Source organism: Nipponia nippon, unplaced genomic scaffold, assembly GCF_047370975.1.
Source record: "Nipponia nippon isolate SJK-2023a ecotype South Korea unplaced genomic scaffold, ASM4737097v1 scaffold_11, whole genome shotgun sequence".
NCBI lineage: Eukaryota > Metazoa > Chordata > Aves > Pelecaniformes > Threskiornithidae > Nipponia > Nipponia nippon.
In genome coordinates, this window is record NW_028262302.1 from 17887565 (window position 1) to 17908347 (window position 20783).

The 20783-nt window shown below is 48.3% G+C and overlaps 1 protein-coding gene across 4 annotated transcripts in view; it reads right to left on the reverse strand.

The window, feature by feature from the left end:
* CCDC85C (coiled-coil domain containing 85C) overlaps positions 1 to 20783 on the reverse strand; it is a 115273-nt gene that overhangs the window by 41136 nt on the left and 53354 nt on the right. For all 4 annotated transcript variants that reach the window (XM_087746992.1, XM_087746991.1, XM_087746993.1 and 1 more), the window contains one exon: positions 2626 to 2702. In XM_087746992.1, coding sequence (XP_087603118.1) covers positions 2626 to 2702 — 77 coding nt within the window. The remainder of the gene's footprint in view (positions 1 to 2625; positions 2703 to 20783) is intronic.

Genomic DNA, 20783 nt, shown 5'->3' on the forward strand with positions numbered 1-20783 from the left:
CTGTAATATAAATCCTCCTGTAAAGCTTGCAATATCATTTGCAGCACCGGCCCTCTCGGGTTTCTCTGGATGAAGCACTATTTCAGCTCTATGTTTAGCACTTGGAGAGAAGCCAGGAAGACTTCCATAACCACCACTGATTTGTTAATCCCTTAATGCACAGGCACTGTTTGTTACTTAGGACGTCAGGTTTCAGCGCTCCTCAGCACGCTGGTGATAGAACTTCTTGACACCAGACTGCAAATATTATTGCAATGTCAATACTCCCAGGGAGAAAGCCAAGCCGAGTTAAAATGTGACTTTGGTGTTGACAAGCCAGTTTGGCATTGCAGAGTTCAAATGGCCAGGATCACCTGGCAACTTTAAAAACAGGAGGAAAGTTTGCCAGGATCCTTTTTGACTAAAGTCTTATCCCAAGATCCGCATGGTAACAGCTAAACACCTTCCAACCAGATGAAGCAAGAAAGAATAGAGTAAGTGGATTATGCTTTTCCAGGAAAGGGCTGGGAGCAACGTGTACGTATGCATGTGAGTTTGTGCCTATACAGATTTTCCTCATCTTTCTCATTAAAAGAGAAAAAATCCAAATCTAGGTTTATAGCATCACAGCTTTGGAGGCGATGCAGCTCAGTACTCCCAGGGAGTTCACCCAGACCGTGGCAGCTTCAACACTCTTCTGTTGCCCTAAGGAGAGCTGTCTCAGTGCTACGATAAAAAAGAGGTAGCTCCTGAGTGCGATCTGAAGTAAGCTGGATCCTGGTCTTTTTGGAGGGCACAGGCGCTGCACAAAACATCAGAGCCAGGCTGCTGTCGGTGGCTGCTGCCGCCAGGGAGGTGGCTGGCCCTCTCCAGACCACAGAGCTGTTTTAAGATACTTCCCCTCCCTCCTGGATTCAAACGTTTGCAGTGACACAGCCTGAAAGGTGAGGACCCCTGAGGAGAGCTGTGCGCGTGGAGGAAGAGGCACAGCCTTCCCGCCCAGGACAGCAGGAAGGTGAAGGGCTGATGCGTGGGGCTGCTTCAGGCTCACGCACCCTGAGACTAACCGGGCTTCATCCGCCCGATGCAATAAGCACAGGCAGCTATTCAGCCCCTATTAATTTATCACCCATTAATTACCAACCACTTTTTTGACCTCATAAGGCAGATCCAACGGAGTAATGTGCTCGGCTGTGGCAGGACTAAGCTGGGCCAAGGGCACATCGAGCCCGTCCCCGAATCCATGCGCATCCCAACCGCCCATGCACAGCCTGCCTGCTTATCAATAGCTCCAATTAAATAGTCTCCGGGTTTTGACTGCCCCCAGCTCACTCCTGGGTTGGGAGAAAGACAGGGGGAGTTAAAATTAAAGTAGCAATTGATTAATACATGAAGCCACTCAGTAGCTGTTGAGTTGAGCACCCTTTGGGGGTTTTAACCCTTCGGTGCCCTGTGAGTTTTGTTTCATGGCTAGCAATGCCAATGAGTACACTGGAAATTTGGGGTAATCTTTAGAAAAAGCCCACAGTCAGGTTGAAATGTGTATTTCAGTAAAAATAAGGTTTGACAAAATTATTTCATTGAAATTTCAGTAAGCATAGAGCCTTCTGTTCAATTTTTTTTTAAAACAAGACTGTTTCAGAAACCTGTGATCCTGGAGCAGTCTTTTCAGACTTAGAAAAATGCAAAGAACAGCACAACATAAACTGGCAAAAAGGTATTTAAAAAAAAAAAAAATTAGGAGGGATTTTTTACTTCCAGTCCTTATAATTGGAAAGAATCTGGAACAAAATGACTGTGAAACTCCATGCTTGAAGTAAGAAGCAAAGTATAGAAAAAAACCTTTAAAATGCCAGGGAGGTAGAACAGTCCAACAGTGAAAGGATGCAAAGAACAAGAGAAAAAGGGTAACTGGTTTAAACAAATGGTTTAAAAATGGTTTAAACAGACAGTGTTCCACTGATTTCAGCAGAGCTGCCCCTGTTTACACCAAGTGCTGTGTTTTACAGGGATCCAGGGGACATACCAGACAGAATGACTGTTTTCTTCTCACTGCTTGACATTCCTATATACAGACAGGTAAGCACCAGGAGTGATCAAAAGCCCAGTGGCACGTGGAGTAGACTTTGAAAGGCAGATGCAAGAAAAAAGTGCCAGTTTTAAAGAGGTCTGCTTGGTTTTAAGCAAGATCTCAAATAAAAGCTGGGAGCCAGCACTGCACAAAACTATCCCCAAGGCTGTCCTTTGACTACAGCCTCCTCTTTTAACAGGATAAAAGTCAATGTAAATGGGGAAGCAGGACAAAATCCTACAGCAAGGGCACAGGCAGCGCCGCAGCCTCACAGCATCCCCGAGAGCAGCGGTGGATCAAGGTGTTCTGCAGGGAGGCGTTAATGCATCTCCAAAACACACAGGGACACTAATAGAGGGTATACTTTTTTTATCTTTTTTTTTTTTTTTTTTTTTTTAATCAAAAGGAGACCCAATTCTATCGGTGGGGGGGTGATATGAAAAGACCATTAAGCTCTTCCCGTGGTAGGGCATCCACCAAAACCCCTTGTGCATTCAAGTGGGCAGTCAGACACAACTATGGAGAAACAGGAGAACCGAGCCACATTAATATCTATTAGGCAATAAAAAACCTACCTGGGAAAGAAGCTTGTTGTCATCCTCCAGCAGTTTCACTTTTGTTTCAAGTTGCCTGATGTAGTTGGAAGACGAATCTTTAGGAAAAGAGAAAAAATAGGTTTAGGCTTCTTGTGTGACAGGCAAGTACTGTCAGACAGCAATATGTTTTCCCCTTCTGTGGAAGGCCAGTTTGGGAAAAACCTAATGAATAAAACCCAAGTGTACAGGGTGAGGAGGGGATTCTGCCAAAACCTTTTTTCACTAAAAAGCTGAGATTCAGCAACAACAATATCTTCTGTGAATCTGTATCAGTGCCACCAGGTTGGGGGGTGGGGTTACAGAAGGAAAGTGAAGTCGAAATATTGTGTTTAATAACTTTTTAAAAGTAATTTCCTAGTGCTAAAAGCCATTCTTATTAATCTAAAATGCACCAAAATACTCAACAACAGAACAAGACGTCTCCTTTTAGGTTTGAATAAACAACCCCTCCACACACATGCCTTTTTTTCTTTCAAAAACAACTGAAAAACTCACAAAAATAAGCTGCTGGCACAGCTCTACAAGGAGGTCACTGCCACAACTCCCAGTGCTGTAAAAGGGCAAGAAGCGTATACAGCAAGACCACAGAGCTGCAGCATGCACGCAGCCTGAGGTACGCAGCAAGTGCCTACCCAGGACATCTGTTTTTTCTACTGGGAGCACGTGACACTAAACAGAAAAAATACCAGGACAATAAAATACACAATAACCTCACATAAAATGGTAATATTCAACCTGAAGGAATGTAACGGCCAGTTTACCATTGCAGTAAGACAGCAATACCAGATAGGGTGACCTGGCGTAGAAGATAACTTGCTGGAGAGCTCTGTGGGTGGCTTACTGCTCTCCAAAACATCTGGTTTTTGTTTTGAAACATGCTTTGAAGCAACACATTTGCAAATTTCACAGGGAAGAAAATAAAGGAACCTGGGAAAACCTTTTCTCCATTTTCATTACAGCATAACAGTTTGCAATAGTTCCTTCCATCCATCTGGATGTTTGCAAAATTTCCCCTCCGCTTGTAATTTTGGTAGCAGAGGCTGTGAGTTGTTACAGCAGGAGGAAAAGAGGGAGAGAGTTTTGCAGCTTAAGCATATGAAAAAATTCAAAAGCTTTCCTCACAAATGTGAAACGGAATTATATTTTATGTTGTTTCATTTATTACGGCGTAAGTGCAAAAGCCACCGTTCAACCACAGGACTTCTTGCCGAGCGTGAATTGGCGAGGAACGGCGCGTTCACACAACCGTGCCTATGCCAGCGCATGTTGGCGATTGCCAGCACCTTTCAAGATCAGCCCCACCATGGTTAGCAGGCACCACTGGCTGCACCTCTGTGCACACAAGCACACGCCTGTGCACACGTGTAATGTTTAGGCTGGCTCTGTGCTAAACAGCTTATCTTTCCCTTTGCCAGTAGCTGCCGAACGCACCGGGCACAAGCCTGAATGCCGTTTCTTGGCCACTCTGCGGGCAGTTTAGCAGAAGAGCTAGCATGCAAGCTACAGCTAATCACTGAGAGTGCTTTGACCATTCAAGAGAAAAATTGGAATATGCTTGAAAAAGTACTGCCATAGACAAGTGCCAAACCGCACATAAAGGAACAGCAGGACGGATCGGAGTCAAGTGCCCATCTAAAGCACAAACACTCAGAGGAAATATGCTCGCTTTTTTGTTTGGATTGTGCTTTGTACAAACCCAGGAAATCCAAACGTGTCCTCATGAAAAAGGTTAAGAAGACACCGTAGGAAGCTATGTAAGTTCAGTGAACAGTTTAAGTGGTGGTAAGGTTCACAGCAGTATCACCTTCAGCTGCACGGATCACAGCCTCTGCCCAACAACCCCTACATGGGAAGAGTCTCCAGGTCAGAGGAGAAGAGGGCAAACCACGTAGGTTATAGAAGCATTCCATAGCACCTTCCCTGCGAAGGCTTCATGCCAACAGCGTCGTGAATTTAGTCATGCGTATCAAAAGGTGGTGAGTATAATGCCGCAGAAGATCAGTGCTTAAGTCAGCAAGAATGCAGCGTCAGCTTGAACAACTCACTGAATTAGTAATGACCCTGTCCTCCAGCAGGGTGGGAGGGGAGTTTGAGATTCTTAAATACAAAGCCAGGAGGACCAGGGACCCTTTGGTCTGACCTCCTCTGTGCCCCAGGCCACAGCACTTTGTTAACTTAGCCCTAAATTCAGTGCAGAAACACCCATTTGGCTAAACAGTTCTCAGAACAGCGTCCAGCTGTGTCTGAAGACAACCAGTGACTCTACCGTTTCCACTCTGTGCTGGTTACAACAGCCTCCATCAGTAGATCTGGTCAGATAAGGTGTCCTTCCCGCCCGCCCTCCAGCCTCACCAGTACCCGCATGCTGCCAGGGCAGCAGCAGAGCTGAGTGCTCTACACAATGAATGCAGTGATCCTGATACAGCAGGTCCCAATTTTTATCTCAAAGTACCAGGGCATTCAAAGCAGCTTCAAGGAAGGATTCAAAGCGGTGTCAAAGGAGAGGCTCGATCCACGCCTGCTTGGGAATCAGAGATATGCCTCTGGACCGAGCACAGTCTCTGCATGTGTAAATTGCACGACAGCAACGCTTGCGTAAACAAGTGTAAAAATGCTACATAATGCTGAAGAAGATCTCGATGTGATGCCAGTAACAGACACAGGCTGCACAAGAACCACAGTTATTGACTAAGCCTGTTGCCTGTTAGCAGTCCAAGCCTGTTTCCCAAGCGGCAGGGAACCTGCTATATCCAGTGCCCCCCCGCCCTTTGTACTCTCTTACCACTACTAAGCCTTTATATTGTGGACCACCACACCATGTCATGTGCAAAGAACAGCAACCAAAAAAAAAAAGCTGGAGGGAACTATTTCTGATGCAGACAAGCTCTTTTTCCCAGTTCCGTGCCCACGAAGGGCAGAGAAACTGCAGGAGGTCCTCTCCAGCAGCTCTGCGTTCAAGCACAGTGGAAGTTACACAAGGGGGAGGCTGACAACCTGAACCTCATGAGCAACCTCTTCAACATGTGTTTGTGGTAGGTTCCAGCACTGCTAACAGCTACAGGAAATTAAGGTTAAGCAGTTGAATGGTGACACAGAAGCTGTTGTGTTCAGGCCCTGGATACTACAAGGACCGTCTGGTTGATGGAAAAACTTAAGCATGGCTGCCAAAGAAAAGGAAACGGGGAGAGAATTATTTCCTTTCTGGTTTCATATCCCTTGCAAAAAAAGGATACTCCTTGGGAAGGCAACCCCCACATCCCCAGAAGCCAATGCACACCACAGCTACCGCCAGCCTTGAAAGCCTGTTCTGAGATTTGCTAGAATTCTTCAAATGCCACTGTTCAACTCCAAACCATGTCCGACATCTGACCTCAGCCAGAAAACACCCCACAGCAACATAAAATACACGGAGAAAAGAAGAAAAAAAGCAAACAAGCTGTTTTGTGAGCAGAAGATGCTCCATCTCAGGCAAAGGCTGAGAAACAGTGCTCAGAGCCATCACCATCCTCACTGCGCCCTCAGAGATGAACTGCCTCCATCTTCTGGACCTGCCTGTGTTGAGGTAGGTGCCAGATGAGCCATTTGCACCTTGATCTCAGGTTTAAAAAATCCCATAACTCTCACAACAGCAGGCAGTAACACTGCTGGGCTGAGTAGCGAAACCCCAGACTGATTCTCTTCCATGTTAGATCAAGAAACACATTCCCAACATTCTTCTGCCTCTGACCTTCCTCTTATCAGTGAGTTTCCCTCCTCCCCTGCCTCCCTCAGAGCTGTGGGGTGAGGACGGCCTCGCTGACCCACCCAGGAGAGGTGGTAGAGCTGGATCACTGACAGCCTGGACCCCCTCATCCCCTTCATTAGAAATTAAATGAACAGTCCCCATCGCCTTGTCAAAGCCTGCCACCAGCCATGAGGAATGCTCCACCTTCACCAGTCCAAATGCCCTCTCCTTGGTGGAACGAGCGACTCCCAGACTTGGGTACTGGGGTGTACCCCTGGTACACTCGCCTGGGCTACAATTTCATGGCACCAACTTTGAGTCCACCCACGCCTGTTGGTGCCTCACTGGTGACCCGACACTTCACCCTACCCTGGCCAGACAACCGTGTCAGTTGGCTCTGTAGAAATGTGGCACAGTGAAGGGGAGGTACAGTATCAGGGAAGCAGACAAGGACGGTGGTCAAGGCCACATGGTCAAGGACACGTGGTCAACTATCAGCTTTTTGGGGGAATGCTCTGGCACTCGGTGCCACTTAGGATGCCAGCAGGGCCAATGTCCTCCTTCAGTTACTCCTCGGGGCCACAAGCAATAGCTGCATGAGCAATGGGTGCCTTAGTGGACCAGATGACACCAGAAGGAAGGAATTTCCCATCAAAACATCTCACCTCCCACCCAACACCTTCCCTGTTGCACTTGGTGCAGGAGAGGAGGTCAAGGAGAGACAGTGTTGTGCCCTGCCAGGCTGCTACCCGCAAAAGCAAAACACGTAAAAACCATAATCACCATCAGCCATCGCTCACTTGTACAATGTAAATGCTTCAAGCTAAATTGTTCACAGAGCTGTAAAACCTGAAGTCACGTTTCTTTACAAAGCCTTTGAAAAACAAATTGGATGTCGCTCCGCACATTATCTCCACGAGCGGTAGAAGAGTCGCATTCCAGCCCAGGAAGGAGCGTTACTGTTATTATCCACCCTCCTCAAGATTTACTGTCTTAAAAAATATACTCCATCTGGAACGGGGTGTAATTCAACTTGGATGTAATCTAGCTGAGTAACTTTTCTCCACATAGATAAACCACTTAATACTCATTACAGCTAAATTGAGGCAAGACAAATCACTCTACCTTGTTTTAACTCGATGGCCTCTGAGAGAGCAAGGAACAGCCTGGCTCCTGAAGCTTTTTTAAAACATCAATTAGAAACTGTTTTAACAATCAAAACAATCTTTCAGCCTGCAGAGCACAGAACAGTGTCATTTTAAGAGACACTTGGAGACACTGGAGCCTTTCTGATCCTCATCTGAGATTTCAGAGGAATCTGTCAGAGGGGTAAATACAATGAATTATACATTTATTTTGACAGTAGCCAATTTCCTTGTATGCCATTTCTCCAAACCGCAAGCACACAGAGCAGAGGCTTGCATGGTAGCTAAACGGCTGGGATCAAGATAGTTTTATTAAAGACCTTTTCATAATGAGGCCTTAGCACTTAAATGAATCTAAGAAAAAAATGCAATCCCTTTACTTACGGTGGTTCACAGCAGAGATGCAAGAAAAGGTTAATGCAGGTGTCTGTGAGACGAGGAAGCTGTGGAGAGCCCTCCCTCCGACAGGACTCACTCGACGGGACTCTCACTCACAGCGGGACGGTCCCTACACCCAGCCTGGGCAATACGGAACAACCCAGCACAAGCAGACTTGAGACAACAGAGGTGCCTTAGTCCTCTTCCATGACGTCCCACTGGGGTTTGATTTGTCCTTGCGATGTCTGCTACAAAGAGGGGGTTACGCAGTGTCTGGCTGGGGTGCTGGCTGGCAGGTCAGGACCGTGGTGCCCCACTCCAGCACCATCTCTCTGTGCACCACAGAGGTGCCCCAGACCCCCAGCAGCGAGGCTGGACACCCGCTGCCTCCCGCTGCGTTTTCTCTCCAGGAGCTACTTTTACCCAGTATGATTTAAGACAGTAAAGGGCAGCTATATTTTGTCAATGATGTCCTGCAAACAAGGCTCTTCCTCCCCTCATAAAAAACAGCGACCCTAAAGGGATTCTCCCAAATCCAAACCCAAGGAGGGAAGGCACAGGAAGGAGTGATGCTCTGCCAGGTTTGCACCTTGCGGCCAGCTGCCACCTTCTCCTTCGGGTGATGGGTTGCTGACATTTTCGCTTCCTCCCCTTCCAGCAAAGACTGTCTCATAAAAAGACCTTCACCTGTGCTCAATAAAACATTTCACTGTTTGTCAGCAGTTTCGTTATCACACCTCTGCTCTTCAGCACCGTATTTCAGATTCGTATTGCTCTGCTGGTTTTGCTTCTTGACACAGACAAGCAGGCTGAAAAATGGGCCAGCAGTTACATCTTGTAAAGAAGTTGATTTATTAAGGCAACAGAGCTCTTTCAGAGCAGCTGGGAAGCAGACGAAACTCACATCTCTTTATATATTGTCATTAAAGGAAATTTTTGAGGTGGACAAACCCACAATGCTTGCTTTTTCCTAGGCAGCCCCCATCTTTCTGCTTTTACCAGCAAACCCCACTCCCGATGCCCTGTTTTGGACCGGTGTGTGAGGCAAGTTTTCACATCAGGCTTAACTCAGCAGATGGCTCAAATGTGAGCAGGGACACCAAAAAGCCACCGCTGAGTTACTTGGCTTTTGCAGGTGCTGCCTTCAACTACAGCACCACCAGGGCTTTCAGCCACTTCTTCCAGCACCTGGAGGATGCTGCCGGTGTCGGAGGGACTTGGCCCCTGTCCCCACATTAGCCCTTGTCCTCACTGAACAAAGGCAGCTCTCCAGCCTGAGAAGTGGCATCCAGGCTCCAACCCAGCTAGTCCCTGCTGAAAATAACACTAAACACAGCTGGGAAAGCATGCAAGTGGATGGGAGGACAGGTGTGCAGACAGAAGGCAGGTAAAAGCCAAATGAAGTATTCCAGCAGTGAGGTGAAGAAGCTCACTGACCTAAACCCTCCTTCTCTTCTCTCAGGTCCAAAATACCATGCTCTGCTAACCCCAATCCCCACGTCTCTCCAGTAGGAGCCTACGTGCAATTTGGGGTCTCCCTTGGGACGTAGTAAGAGAATATGCAATGACAAGGTCTATGGCAGACAGAAGCTTCCAGCCTTTTGTAGCTTTGCAAGATATTCTGCAAGCAAACCATACAAACCTGCTCTACCTCTCACCCCACCAATTCATTCACTGTGGGTTGTGCAGGGAGCAGTTCCCCCTCTGCCAGGCAGCACTGAAGAGGGGGCAGGAGGGCACTTACAGAAACAACTAAGGCCAGATCTTGATTATTTCCATAGCTGAGGTGCTGCGGCACACTTTTACTGAATAGACACTGCCTTAGACTACGTTAAATAAATAAAAGGCCCATAAGTAGCATCCAAAGCCACCCACGATAACATGTCTGAATAAGACTGGTAGGATCAGGCCTCATTTTCAAGGTGCAGGCAATAGCTCAGGTACAGAACAGGTATTCAAACACTAGTCAAAACAACAGAGAAGTGTGTTTCAGTCCAATCGCAAATAACAAAGAAATCTGGCCTCAGACTAATAGATATTTTTTTTAACTCTCACAAGGGGTGGTTACGCACTGGCGACACAGCTGTGCTGCTGCAAAGCACTGCTCCGGCAGGATGGGACATATGCCACTGCAGCTATTTAATTAACATTTCATAGCAAGCCTGTAACTACGAGCTCTGAAGTTTTTCAAGACCACACGTTCCCAATGCAGTTCCAGTTCATTAGGCCTGTCTGGGAGCTTAGCGGCCTCAAGTCGGTCTGTAACCATCTGATAAGGTCTCTCCTGACTTCGGCTTTTACAGCTCACTACTGTGACTTCCAGCCATGACATCATCTCTGCGCACAGCAAAACATCTGCCCGCGATGACTGTCAACAGAAGCTCAAGAGCTCCTGATATCTTATCGGGATTTCATTAGGAGGCGGCTGATAGGGAAGAAGCAGCGTGTGCATGTGCGTGCCCGTGTACTGCGGTGCAGCCGGGAGGGAGCTGTCTCGTCCCATCAGAAAGTGGCCACCAGTTTCCCCTTCCTTGCTTGTGTGACCTTTACATTACAATCTTTGTGGGGGCCATCCTACCACGGCATAGCACAGCAGGAACCACTGGAGACTGCTTGCATCTGAGGATGTCTAACCCACTCAACCCGTAAAACCTGCTTAACGGGAAGGTGGTAAAACACCTCCCAATCTTGTAGTCTGACACCACGCTTTCCCTCTGCTGAGGGGGACACCGGGTAGCTGCTCTTCTGCTGCTGGGAGTGGGCAAGGACAGGCAGTGCTGTGTGGCTCTCCAGGGCTTTCCATCGCTCTCCTTGTACCCGCAGAGGCTGGCACCTTCACCAGGCTGCTCAGATGCTCCCCACATGACGCGCTGCCTGCGTGACACACCGGCTCAGCCCTCATTAGTCACTACTGTTTGTCCACGTTTCCTGCGGAAATCTTCCCTTCTATACCCCAGAGACTGTGAAGGTAAACAACCAAGCAAAAGATCGCGTTTGTTTTACAAGTTGTGTTTTAGCACCTGACTGTGGGCATCGCTCGGAGAACAAGCAGTGTGAGTGTTTCGAGGTTCAGCCTCAGACTGAGCTTTCAAGCAAGAGTGGACAGACTGTAATTAGATGCAATAAGCAAACACAGTGATAGAAATATTAACGTCCAAGACATGCACAGCCAGACAGTCTTGACTGGTGTATGTGGAACAGAGGAAAGGTGATTTACATCCACTGCAGCACTCTTGCTCCCTGCACGCGGAAGCCTGCACTGTCCGAGGGAGCAGGTGCTCTCTGGATCAATTCCAGCTGCTGCAATACCTGCAACACCCATCACAGCTCAGTGACACCAGGCAGAATTCAGGTTTTCCTTGGCCTCTTTAAGAAGCCATTTGCTGTGCAACCACGTACATGTACTCAGTGAAGGATTGCCTGAATGCAGAAAGGACAATTCTAGACAAAGTAGGACAACGTTCAAATTGCAGGTGGATCAGAGTGATCCTCCCTTCCAGACACTGTGGTACTAGCATTTCTCTATCACTACATACTAGTTGATATGAAGGGAGACAACAAAAGATGCAGAAGCTGGAGGAAGGACAGAGGAAGATCAGACTGACTACTGAATGTGATGCTGCGCTCATGAAAACTTGCAAGAGAGGAAAAGATGAATAACACCAACAAACTGGAGGCTCTTTGACTGCCTCATCCCTTAATCAACACAGCTCCATCCAAAAAGCTTTGCTTCCCACGTCAGAGCTGCACTGCAGCAGTGCAGGATCTTCTGCTGTCACCAGTCCCAGCAGAGTAAAGCCATAGCCCGTTGACCAGTGCCAAAGCAGTGAATTAGGAGATCATCATAATCTTCCTTATCCTGTACCTCTCTACTATTGCCACAGATGGGCAAGGGCTGATCTACCACAGCATGGCCTAAGCAGGACCTTCCATGAGAGTCTAATTTTAGACACCAAGAGATAAATCCTTCGCTTTTGAAAGACCCATGGATTGCTCCTCGTTGGTGCGATGGACTCCTCGGTGCGCAGGAAGGAACGGCCAGACTCTCTGCTTGAAGTTTGGGCCCCACCAGCCAGTTGTGCCCGACTCTCCCTCAGGGGAAGGCGGAGGTGAACGGAAAGTTGTGTCACCAGCGCTCGTTCCGGGAGCAGAGCTGCAAGTCACTCACCGCTAATGGGATTCTGCAGCTTTAATGATTACGAAAAGGTTAAAATGACCTGCCAGGCACCCTCAGCTGTTTAAGCCTCTTTTCCTTCCTCGTGCTGCTTTAATCTTGGTAGCGCAGTCACGTGACCCGGTCAAAAAAAGCCCCGAAGCCGATTAGTGGCTTTCCACCGGCTACAAACAACTCAAAACATTTGGGATGGTGTGGACACTTCAGAAAGAGAAGCCTGCTTTGCTCCACACCCTCCTTTTGGGGGCACCTCAACGAACGCTGCAGCCTCTAGAAGTCACCAAGACAGTATGGTCCCAGGGGAAAATCCCTGAAACCAAAGGGACAGGCTGTACTCATGTCCACCTGTATCAATTCAGTTACTTAATTCCCCCCTCCCACCTCCAAAACCCAACCCTTCCCACCTGACTTTGGCTACCGCTGCAGTAGCCGCTGCCCCTGTCTCTACAACTGCAAGCAAAGGCTAAGCCCATCCCATTGCCAGCGTGCTATGCTCAAAGCCTCTGCTGAGGTTGACCTCAACTTTTGTGGCAGCATCCTTCAATTCCTCACACACAGCAGTTTTGTGAAAAAGCATCTTGGGGGCTATTGCAATTCGTAAACTGGGCACGCATCAGTGTCACACTGGGGCAAAAGCAGTATGTGGGATCGTATCATGATGCAGAAACAAGAGCATTGTATGTAAACAGGGGAAATAATCCTCCTTCATCAGTACTACTAAAGATCTTGAATAGAGATCTGTGTCCAGTTTTAGGCATCACGCTTCAAGACTCATGCAGACTAGTTGGAAGGAGTTCAGGAGAGAAATAAGGAGGATCAGAGTGTGGAAAGCATAATCTAGCAGGAGAGCCTGACGGAACCCAGATTGTTTAGAGTGGCGAAGAAAAGCCCGAATATAGATGTAGTAACGGCTTCAAATATGTAAATGATTGCCAGAAAAGGATGAAGTGAATAAATTGTTCTCCATGTCCACCCAGGAAGAGCAAGCTCTCTAATAACAGGGATATTTAAGGGCTGAAGAGATGGCCTTGGGAGGTGGTGGAATAACGGCTTTCCCGAGCAGGTCAGACAAACATCTCTCAGGAGTAGTTCAGGTACAGCTGAGTCTGTCTTGGGCAAAGGGATGGGTTAGGTGACCCCAAGGGCCCTTCAGTTCTGTTTTCCATGCCTAGCCTGTACAAATATCACATGAGAAAATACGTGGCTATTTCACTTAAATTCCAGATAGCAAGCATCACAATTATTTGAAGGCAAAAATGAAATCACTAAACAGCCTTTGACTGGCATGTCAGATTCAGTAATCCAAAACCATCCACGCATTTTGTTTTTCTGCCACCTGCGGAAAGTCTCACCTAACTGCGTGGTGGCTGGCAAAGAAGCAAGCAGGGCTGGCAAGAGCGTGTGGAGAAGAACAAGTGCTAATGGAATGTTTGCAATAAAAAGGTTATATTGGAAACAGTTGGCTGTTTTAAAATACAGCTAGGGATTTCAAGAGTTTGTACCCCCTCAAAAAAGAGAGTCCTTATCTTTAACAGTTATCGTTTCCAGCTTTTCCACAGAAATTCACAGTCCGAAATCACAGAAGCCCAACACGCACGAGGCTCGGTGTGACTATAGTAACAACATATGGTCTGTAGCCAGAAGAGCTTAAAAAACAGGAGCTCAGTGCATGCAGACAAGCTGGGGAATGCCAGGAAACCATGTGGGTTAGGAAACAGCCTCAGCAGCACTGACAGTCCAAGGCCCGTAGGCACCGTGATAGAGGAAAGGGCTGGAGAAGGCTACGGAGACAGCGGTGTCCATGTCTACGAGTCTTGGAGCAGCAAAAGAGAAACTACAAAGGTGCTAATTTGAAAACTTGGTATGTGGAGAATGGAGACCAGATTGTCCTAAGCTATTTTAATAGTCCAGAAACCCCCATAATAAAGTGCTACCTTCCCCAAAATAACCACATGGTCTTCCAAGATAGGAAGGTAGCTATCAGAAGCCCAGACTCTTGAGTTTGCACTAGTGAAACCAAAAAGAGTTGCAAATGAAAGTCAAGTTGGGTTCAGAGCCCTTTGTCACTCCGTCACAGCCAGAAAGCTCTGGAAAACAGACTAATCTGAAATATTTGCACACCCAACTGCCCTGTTATAGTTACCTCTTGCAAATCCACTAAAATGAGTGCAAGTGTATCCCAGAATCTGCTCCCTGGTTTCCATTTTGCACTACCACCTCTCAGCAAGGAGAAACAGCGAGCATCCACAATCAGTATTTTTCTCTTTGAACTCATCACACGGCCCAAAGCTGCACAAGACGTTTGCCCCCAAATCTGAACCCACCCAAACACATGCAGCTTTGATCAAAAGATTGGGGGGGGGGGGGGGGGGGGGGGGGCGGTGTGTTGCAGTTGCAAAAGCTTAACCATATTTGACAAGACCTTTGCTGAGTTTCTCCATTTTTATGGCAAACTTCTAACCATCAGTGGTTCAAAAGCCTGTGGAAAGACATCAGGTTAATCCAAAGCCTTGTGAAACAGAACAGTTGTGAATGAGTTTTGCTTTGAAATTGTAAGTTTGTTTGAATCCTTCAACGTTTTCCCCTGGATAGATTAACGTTACTTCCTAGGTGAGAACCACTGCCAAGTTTCAGATGGCTGTAAATTTTATATTCGACATTGTACATACAAATGGGCCAGTAGGTTTTACGCAGAAATTCCCACTGCCTTCGAAGAAATCCTGCTTAGAAACTGATAGCACAAAGCAGTCCAGCTGCAGAAGGGCTCTCTTGAGTTCACAAAACTACTTCCTAAGCAACCTGCGGCAGGAAAGGCAGATTACCAGATAAATTGATGGGTTTTTTTTTTGTTAAAAGGGTAAGAAGATCTTAAATATTTGCAAAAGTCTTTCTTTGCAAACATCAAGTTGAAACTTTTGCAGGCTCTGAAAATGCATTTCGGGTTGTAAATCTGCTCGCCCCTTTTGCTTGGGAAGATTCTTCTGGACAATAAACGCAGCGAGCCCGGGAGAGGGCTGCATAATTATCCACTCCACACAATGGAAACAAGCCTTTCCAATGCGGTCCTCAACCGTCAGGAATCCAAGCTGCGTGATAATTAAAACTCAAAAATCCTCTTCCACCACGTCCAGAGAGAAATTAAACTTTAATTTCCACTCCTCAAAAACCCCCACCATGTTCAGGGAGCCCCCTATTAAAAAAAAAATCTCATAGATGCAAACGATGTCTTTCTGAGTACCGACAGGCAAAATTTAATTGGCAGCAAGAAAAAACTAATGATTAGGTTAATGAAAAATAGGCTCTATTGAATCAGGCCACTCGACCATCCCTGATGAGGGTAAACAGCCGCCCCCCCGCTCCTTCCCCACTCCCCTCGCCTTTGTCTGCTGTGCACGGCAAGGCTGAGAGCAGGAACGCATTCAAAAGCGATGCCTCGGTGGGAAAAGGCTGGAGTCAGATCAAAGTCCTTCCAGCCAGGGGCCCGCTGGAGCCCAGCGCTTGCTGAACGGCCTCCGTGTGCCCAGGAATTCGGTATCCCCCCGCCCCGGTCCAGGCTGCCCCACACCCCCTCAGCCCCAGTGCTGGCTGCCCCCATCTCTCCCCCTGAGCCTAAAAAAGTGCAAGGTAGCAAAGGTGTTAAAAATTGCTGGCCTTTTTCCAGCAAAAAGCATTTCTCCGGTTATGGCTAGCATTTACGTACTGGGCAGGATGGTAACAAACCTCATTCCCCCACCTGGGGCTGGCAGGGGAGGGCTCTTGCACAAGTGACGAGCAAGACACGTGGTTTCACGGTGTCACCCGTTCTTGCCACGCTCCTTGGGATGAGGGCTGGTTGGGAATTTTTAGGCAAAGCAGTTTTTCATAGGAAATTGCTGATTTATCAAGAGAGCATTTTTAACACAGACGCATCTAATTTCATGCAATTTTTAACTCAGGATGAAATTTCTGGTCAGACCCTCAGAGAGAGAAAGGGAGAAAGCCTAAAATAGCCGCGAGCCCATGGCTTAAGTCAATCACCAGGGAACGTCTAAATCCCTGCACGCTAAGCTCTGCTGGAGTTGGGGATTGTGTGCATCTGTGTCAAAGACACACAAATTTCCATGGCCGAGGATACAGAGCCTGGCTACGCTGCAGGCAGAAACCCCATGCCCGGTCCTATTTGCCAAAAATAACTGCAGTTGTAGTGCCAGCGGCTCCTTCCAGCTAGGACAGGCACCTGAACAGGTCCCAGTGTTCACCCATATTTCAGTTTTGGATCTACATGTATTTTGCAATTAGCTGGTTTAATGTGCTGGTGTCTCCCAGCAAGCCAGTGTTTCGGGAAGCAAAGCTCTGCTGCAGCCCGGAGCACCAAGGGGACCCGGTTCCCTTCCACGCAGTCCCCTCTGGTTTGGGTTATTTTCTGAGTTGGTTCTTCTCTCTTCCCCTGCCCGGTTCCTCCTTTCCACTCAGCAGCAGAAAACCACTCAGCCTGGCTCTCTGCTACTGCAGACCGTAGTTAAACATCACGTGCTGCGATTGCCTAGTAATTTAACTCACTTTTGATAAACACATTCCAACGGCAGCGTGGCTGTGGGAGGAAGGTGTGTTTCTTCCCAAACACCCTTAAGGACTCAGTACACACAGGAAAAACAGCCATGCATAAAAACAATAAAGGGTGCCCAGTTAATTCACCGTACAGCCCTTTGGTGTCAAGCTGGAAGATGGCATGGATCCAATCCCTGCCAGCTTTCACCTGAGATAAAATTCAATCCAAAAAAAAAAAAAAAAAAGTGTCACAGAGGAGCCCCTTCGTGCCATCAAATTGCACAAACAGAGCAGAGACTGTTGCCTATGTTCTTACACAAGGGTGGAGGGAAATCCTCGTTTGGGAAAGCAGCAATGACCCACCTCCTACCTGCAGCCCTCAGGATCCTGCCTGCAGCCGCTGCCCTGCCGCGGGAGCTGGCGAAAGGAAATTAAACAGGAAAAGGGCTGCCGAGTGTAACGTGTTGGCTATGCCGAACCGGCGCACACTTTGTCAGGGCCAGCTGGGAACAGCGGTAAGTCAGCCAAAAATATGCTATATCCCAAAACTGAGCAGAACAGAGACTCCAGATACCTACAGCGAGTGACACGTGGTATGGCTTAAGAATCTGAATACAGTAAACCTATAATTAATGCCTGGAAAGAAAGGCTAGACAATACCTAAGCATTTCCTAACAGTACAATGTCCATAGGGAGTAGAAACAAGATGGAGGAGCAGATTACAATGTATCACCGAGCTGGATTGAAATAATGAGACAATAGGAAACAAAATCTGTTTTAAAATAAGTTAATAGTACAACATTACTGCAACAAAAATAGGAGAAATCATTTAGAAATAGCAAGTCAGTCCTCAGATAAATCTCGCTGGTAACTGTGACTCTCTCTCATCCATGCTACCACCCTCAGCCAGGAGTTTTAGGAAGCGCTCTAGAGAGCTGGCCCTTGCCAGCACTGACCCTTCCCAGGGGACGCTGTGAGGGAAGGCGGACGGGAGCATCCCGCAGGACGAGTCCCCGGGCGATCAGGGCAAAGCAGGGAATTGCGCTGTCACCTTGCCTGGGCCAGCCAAGGAGAGCCCAGCCATTTGGCCACCGGGGACAACAAAATCAATCCCACAATGATTCAGAGACCAGGCGACCAGAGGAGACTTTCTGCTCCCACAAAATGAATGAGTGCTTGCTACAGCTTTGCAAAAGGACTGTGCAAACCTTTACCATGTTTCCCTGAGGTTACATTCAGAAATTAGAAGTATGCAACGCAGCCAGCTTTCCCTGTTATTTATTAACAGGTTTATTACCTCCCACTCAAGCCCTTTGGACTGGCGGCTGGCCGCTCCCCGCAAGGCCGGTTAACACGCACTTCTCTGGGTCTCCAAAGCAGCCTCCATGGCTCACTCTCGGCCTCGCCGCTCCAGCGGCACACAGGTGCCGGCAGGATCTACCTCTGCATGTTGGCCTTCAAATGGTTATTTTGGATTTCAGCCTTGAAGAGTGGGCTCGCAGCAGTAAGCCACAAGCTTGGACCCCTGCTCGCTCCGTAGTGTCACATCCATGAGTCAGTTCTGGTTACACACATCATGGCAGAGCTGGGACAAAGGGAAGGGATATGGAAAGGGACCCTGACGTGAACGGCTTCCTTCCCAATCATGTGTAGCCCCAGGCATCTCCTCTCTGCTCGCTGCAGAGGGTCACCTGGGGCTCCTCTGCGCCCGCATCTCAGGACTACCTGAGAACTAGTAGAGGGAGAGAAGATGATCTTATTTCCACAAAATACCTCTTCATTACATGCATAAAAGAAAAAAGACTACTAAGCACAGGCATCCTTTCGGTTATTGAAATGAGGTGGACTCATTTTCTAGGGGTGCACATTGCATGGAGATGGGAAACAAATCATTACATCCAAACGTAAAGGGGATTGCTTTGGTTCAGGCACAAGGACATGGAAGGAGAATACATGGACATTCAAGGTAACGCCACTCATGAAAGCATAAAGATGATTCAGGTCAGCTAGCACAGAGGTTCCCAAACTATTTGTTAGCCAATTGCTCCCACTCTTGAGAGCTCTGTCCTATGGTCTCCTTCCTCCTTACAAGCCAGGCAAGTATTTAGAAAAAGGAAGGGCAACAAATTTGGGGAGCACTGCTTCAGGGCCTGCCATAGCCCTGCCTCACACCAGGACAAGCCCCTGCTGCTGGCTTATCGGTAACATCTTGCTTTGGCAGACAGCAGCCCCCAGCTCCCCCGAGTTCAAACCTCAGCTGAAGACCCTGCCCTGCAGAGAGGCAAAAGTCCCATTTGCAGCCCCCTCCATCCCTCCCAGAAATGCACTGTTCCTGGGGAGGTCATGTCCCGCCAGAGCCCCCTGAAGCTGCTGATGTTGCCCGTCTCCTCTCCCCAGCCAAGTTTTCTCACATTCTCATTTTAACATGACCTGAGTAAGCAAGCGCCCATCGCTTCCCTCAAGAAACTGCCCCAGCCTAATAGCTTTCACCTTGAGGAAACATTTCCTGACAACTTTCGCCTTCACCTAATTTCATCCCATTAATCCTAGTTATACATGCTGGGTCCAGCCCGCACCATGCCTCCCCCACCCTGCAGACACAGGGGCTTGGCGAGCACATCCCCGCCAAGGCTGCTTGCCTTTGCTGCCAGAAAAGCGGGGACCCGACCCTCACACTCACTCGGCACAGGCTCAGCCTCTGCAGGCACGTGAGAAATGCCTGGAAAGTCGCTTGCATGGAGGGATTTGTCTTATCCCCCCCCAAATGTCTGCTGAATGTGCTTTTAAATGACAGGTCATCCCTTGCCTTTCTCTAGGAAGTGCTTTGCAATGCCAATTTCCACCCCATGAACGCACAGCCTGTGCAGCACTATTTGTGTTGACCAACAGGAATTTAATCAACCAACAATAATAAACTGGGTTATACTCAATTGTATGAAGCCGCCAGTCAGATGAAAGGATTTACAAAGGCTGGATTGATCTCCAAGCCCTGGCAGCTTTCCCACGGTCCCCCTCTAATCTCGGGAGCCAGAGAGGATACATGAAAACTCCAAAAAATGGGTTTTCCTGCGGGGTGTGTTAAGTTCAAATAAGTCTCTTGACTACAGATGTGTATTTTTTTTTTTTTCACATGCCCCTGCTCTGTGGCTGGCTCTTACCTAACCCTAAAGGAGCATCACGCCAGGGCAAAGCCCCCTTGGAGACAGCCAGCTTATGTAACCGCTAATGCCATAAGCGCTACAATGTCTTTAGTGACAAAAAGGCTCAGCGCAGGCTCAGACCAACGGCAGTCAATTCACCGCGGAGAATTAAAGAGAAGAAACCCAAGTTACTTTGGGAAATCAATCAGCATGGCCACCATTGCTTTAGCAGAGAGCATCTTTCCAGCAGGTATGGGAACATCTTCTGACATTGCAAAGCATTGGCAGGGTAGTGTTTGCTTACTTGGGGGAAGGAAAGCAAAGAAATGCTTCAGGCCACCTTTTGGCTGCAAAAACCCTCAGGGAACAGCAAACCCAAGGGTGTTCCCGAGGGTGGCTGCTTGCAGAGCCGCAGAAGGACCTTACCGAGGTATCTGCACATGCCCCCTCTGGCTCTGCGCTTGCACTGCTCGCACCCTCACCTTCCTTCTGCAGAACCTGCCCGCGTTTCCAGCTGGGAGCCCTCCAGGCCAGAGCCAGAAGAGAGTGACACTGGTCACCGCTGCAGGAGCCAACATGAGAGAAGGACAAGACGCTAATTCAGGCACGCTGCCCCCCTGCACGCGTGGGGGGTCCACCGGCATCGTGGGTCTCCTCTTCCAGCGCCTCAGTGGCTCCTCTGCAACACACAGCCAAGCAGTCCCATCCCACATGGTTCAGAGGACTGGGTGGCTCTGCAAGTGGCCTGTTGCTCACATTGTCCAGGCAGCTGCAGTATTACGGGTTTTACAGCCGTCTCCCCGCAAACCAGGCGAGCATCTGGGTTTGGGGGCTGTGCTGCAGGAATTGGAAGCAGCCGTGATGCTGATGATGATGGCTGCACAGGGGTCACCAAACCTGAAAGTAACACTCCTGGCTTGGGAAGTCCTCGAGCAGCAAATCACTGGAGGCTGGCCAAGTATCATAGGGAAACACATCTCGTTGCTCTAGTTTTAATTCCTCTGGGCACTGCTGGAGACAGGACATCAGGCCAGGGGGATCTTCAGTCC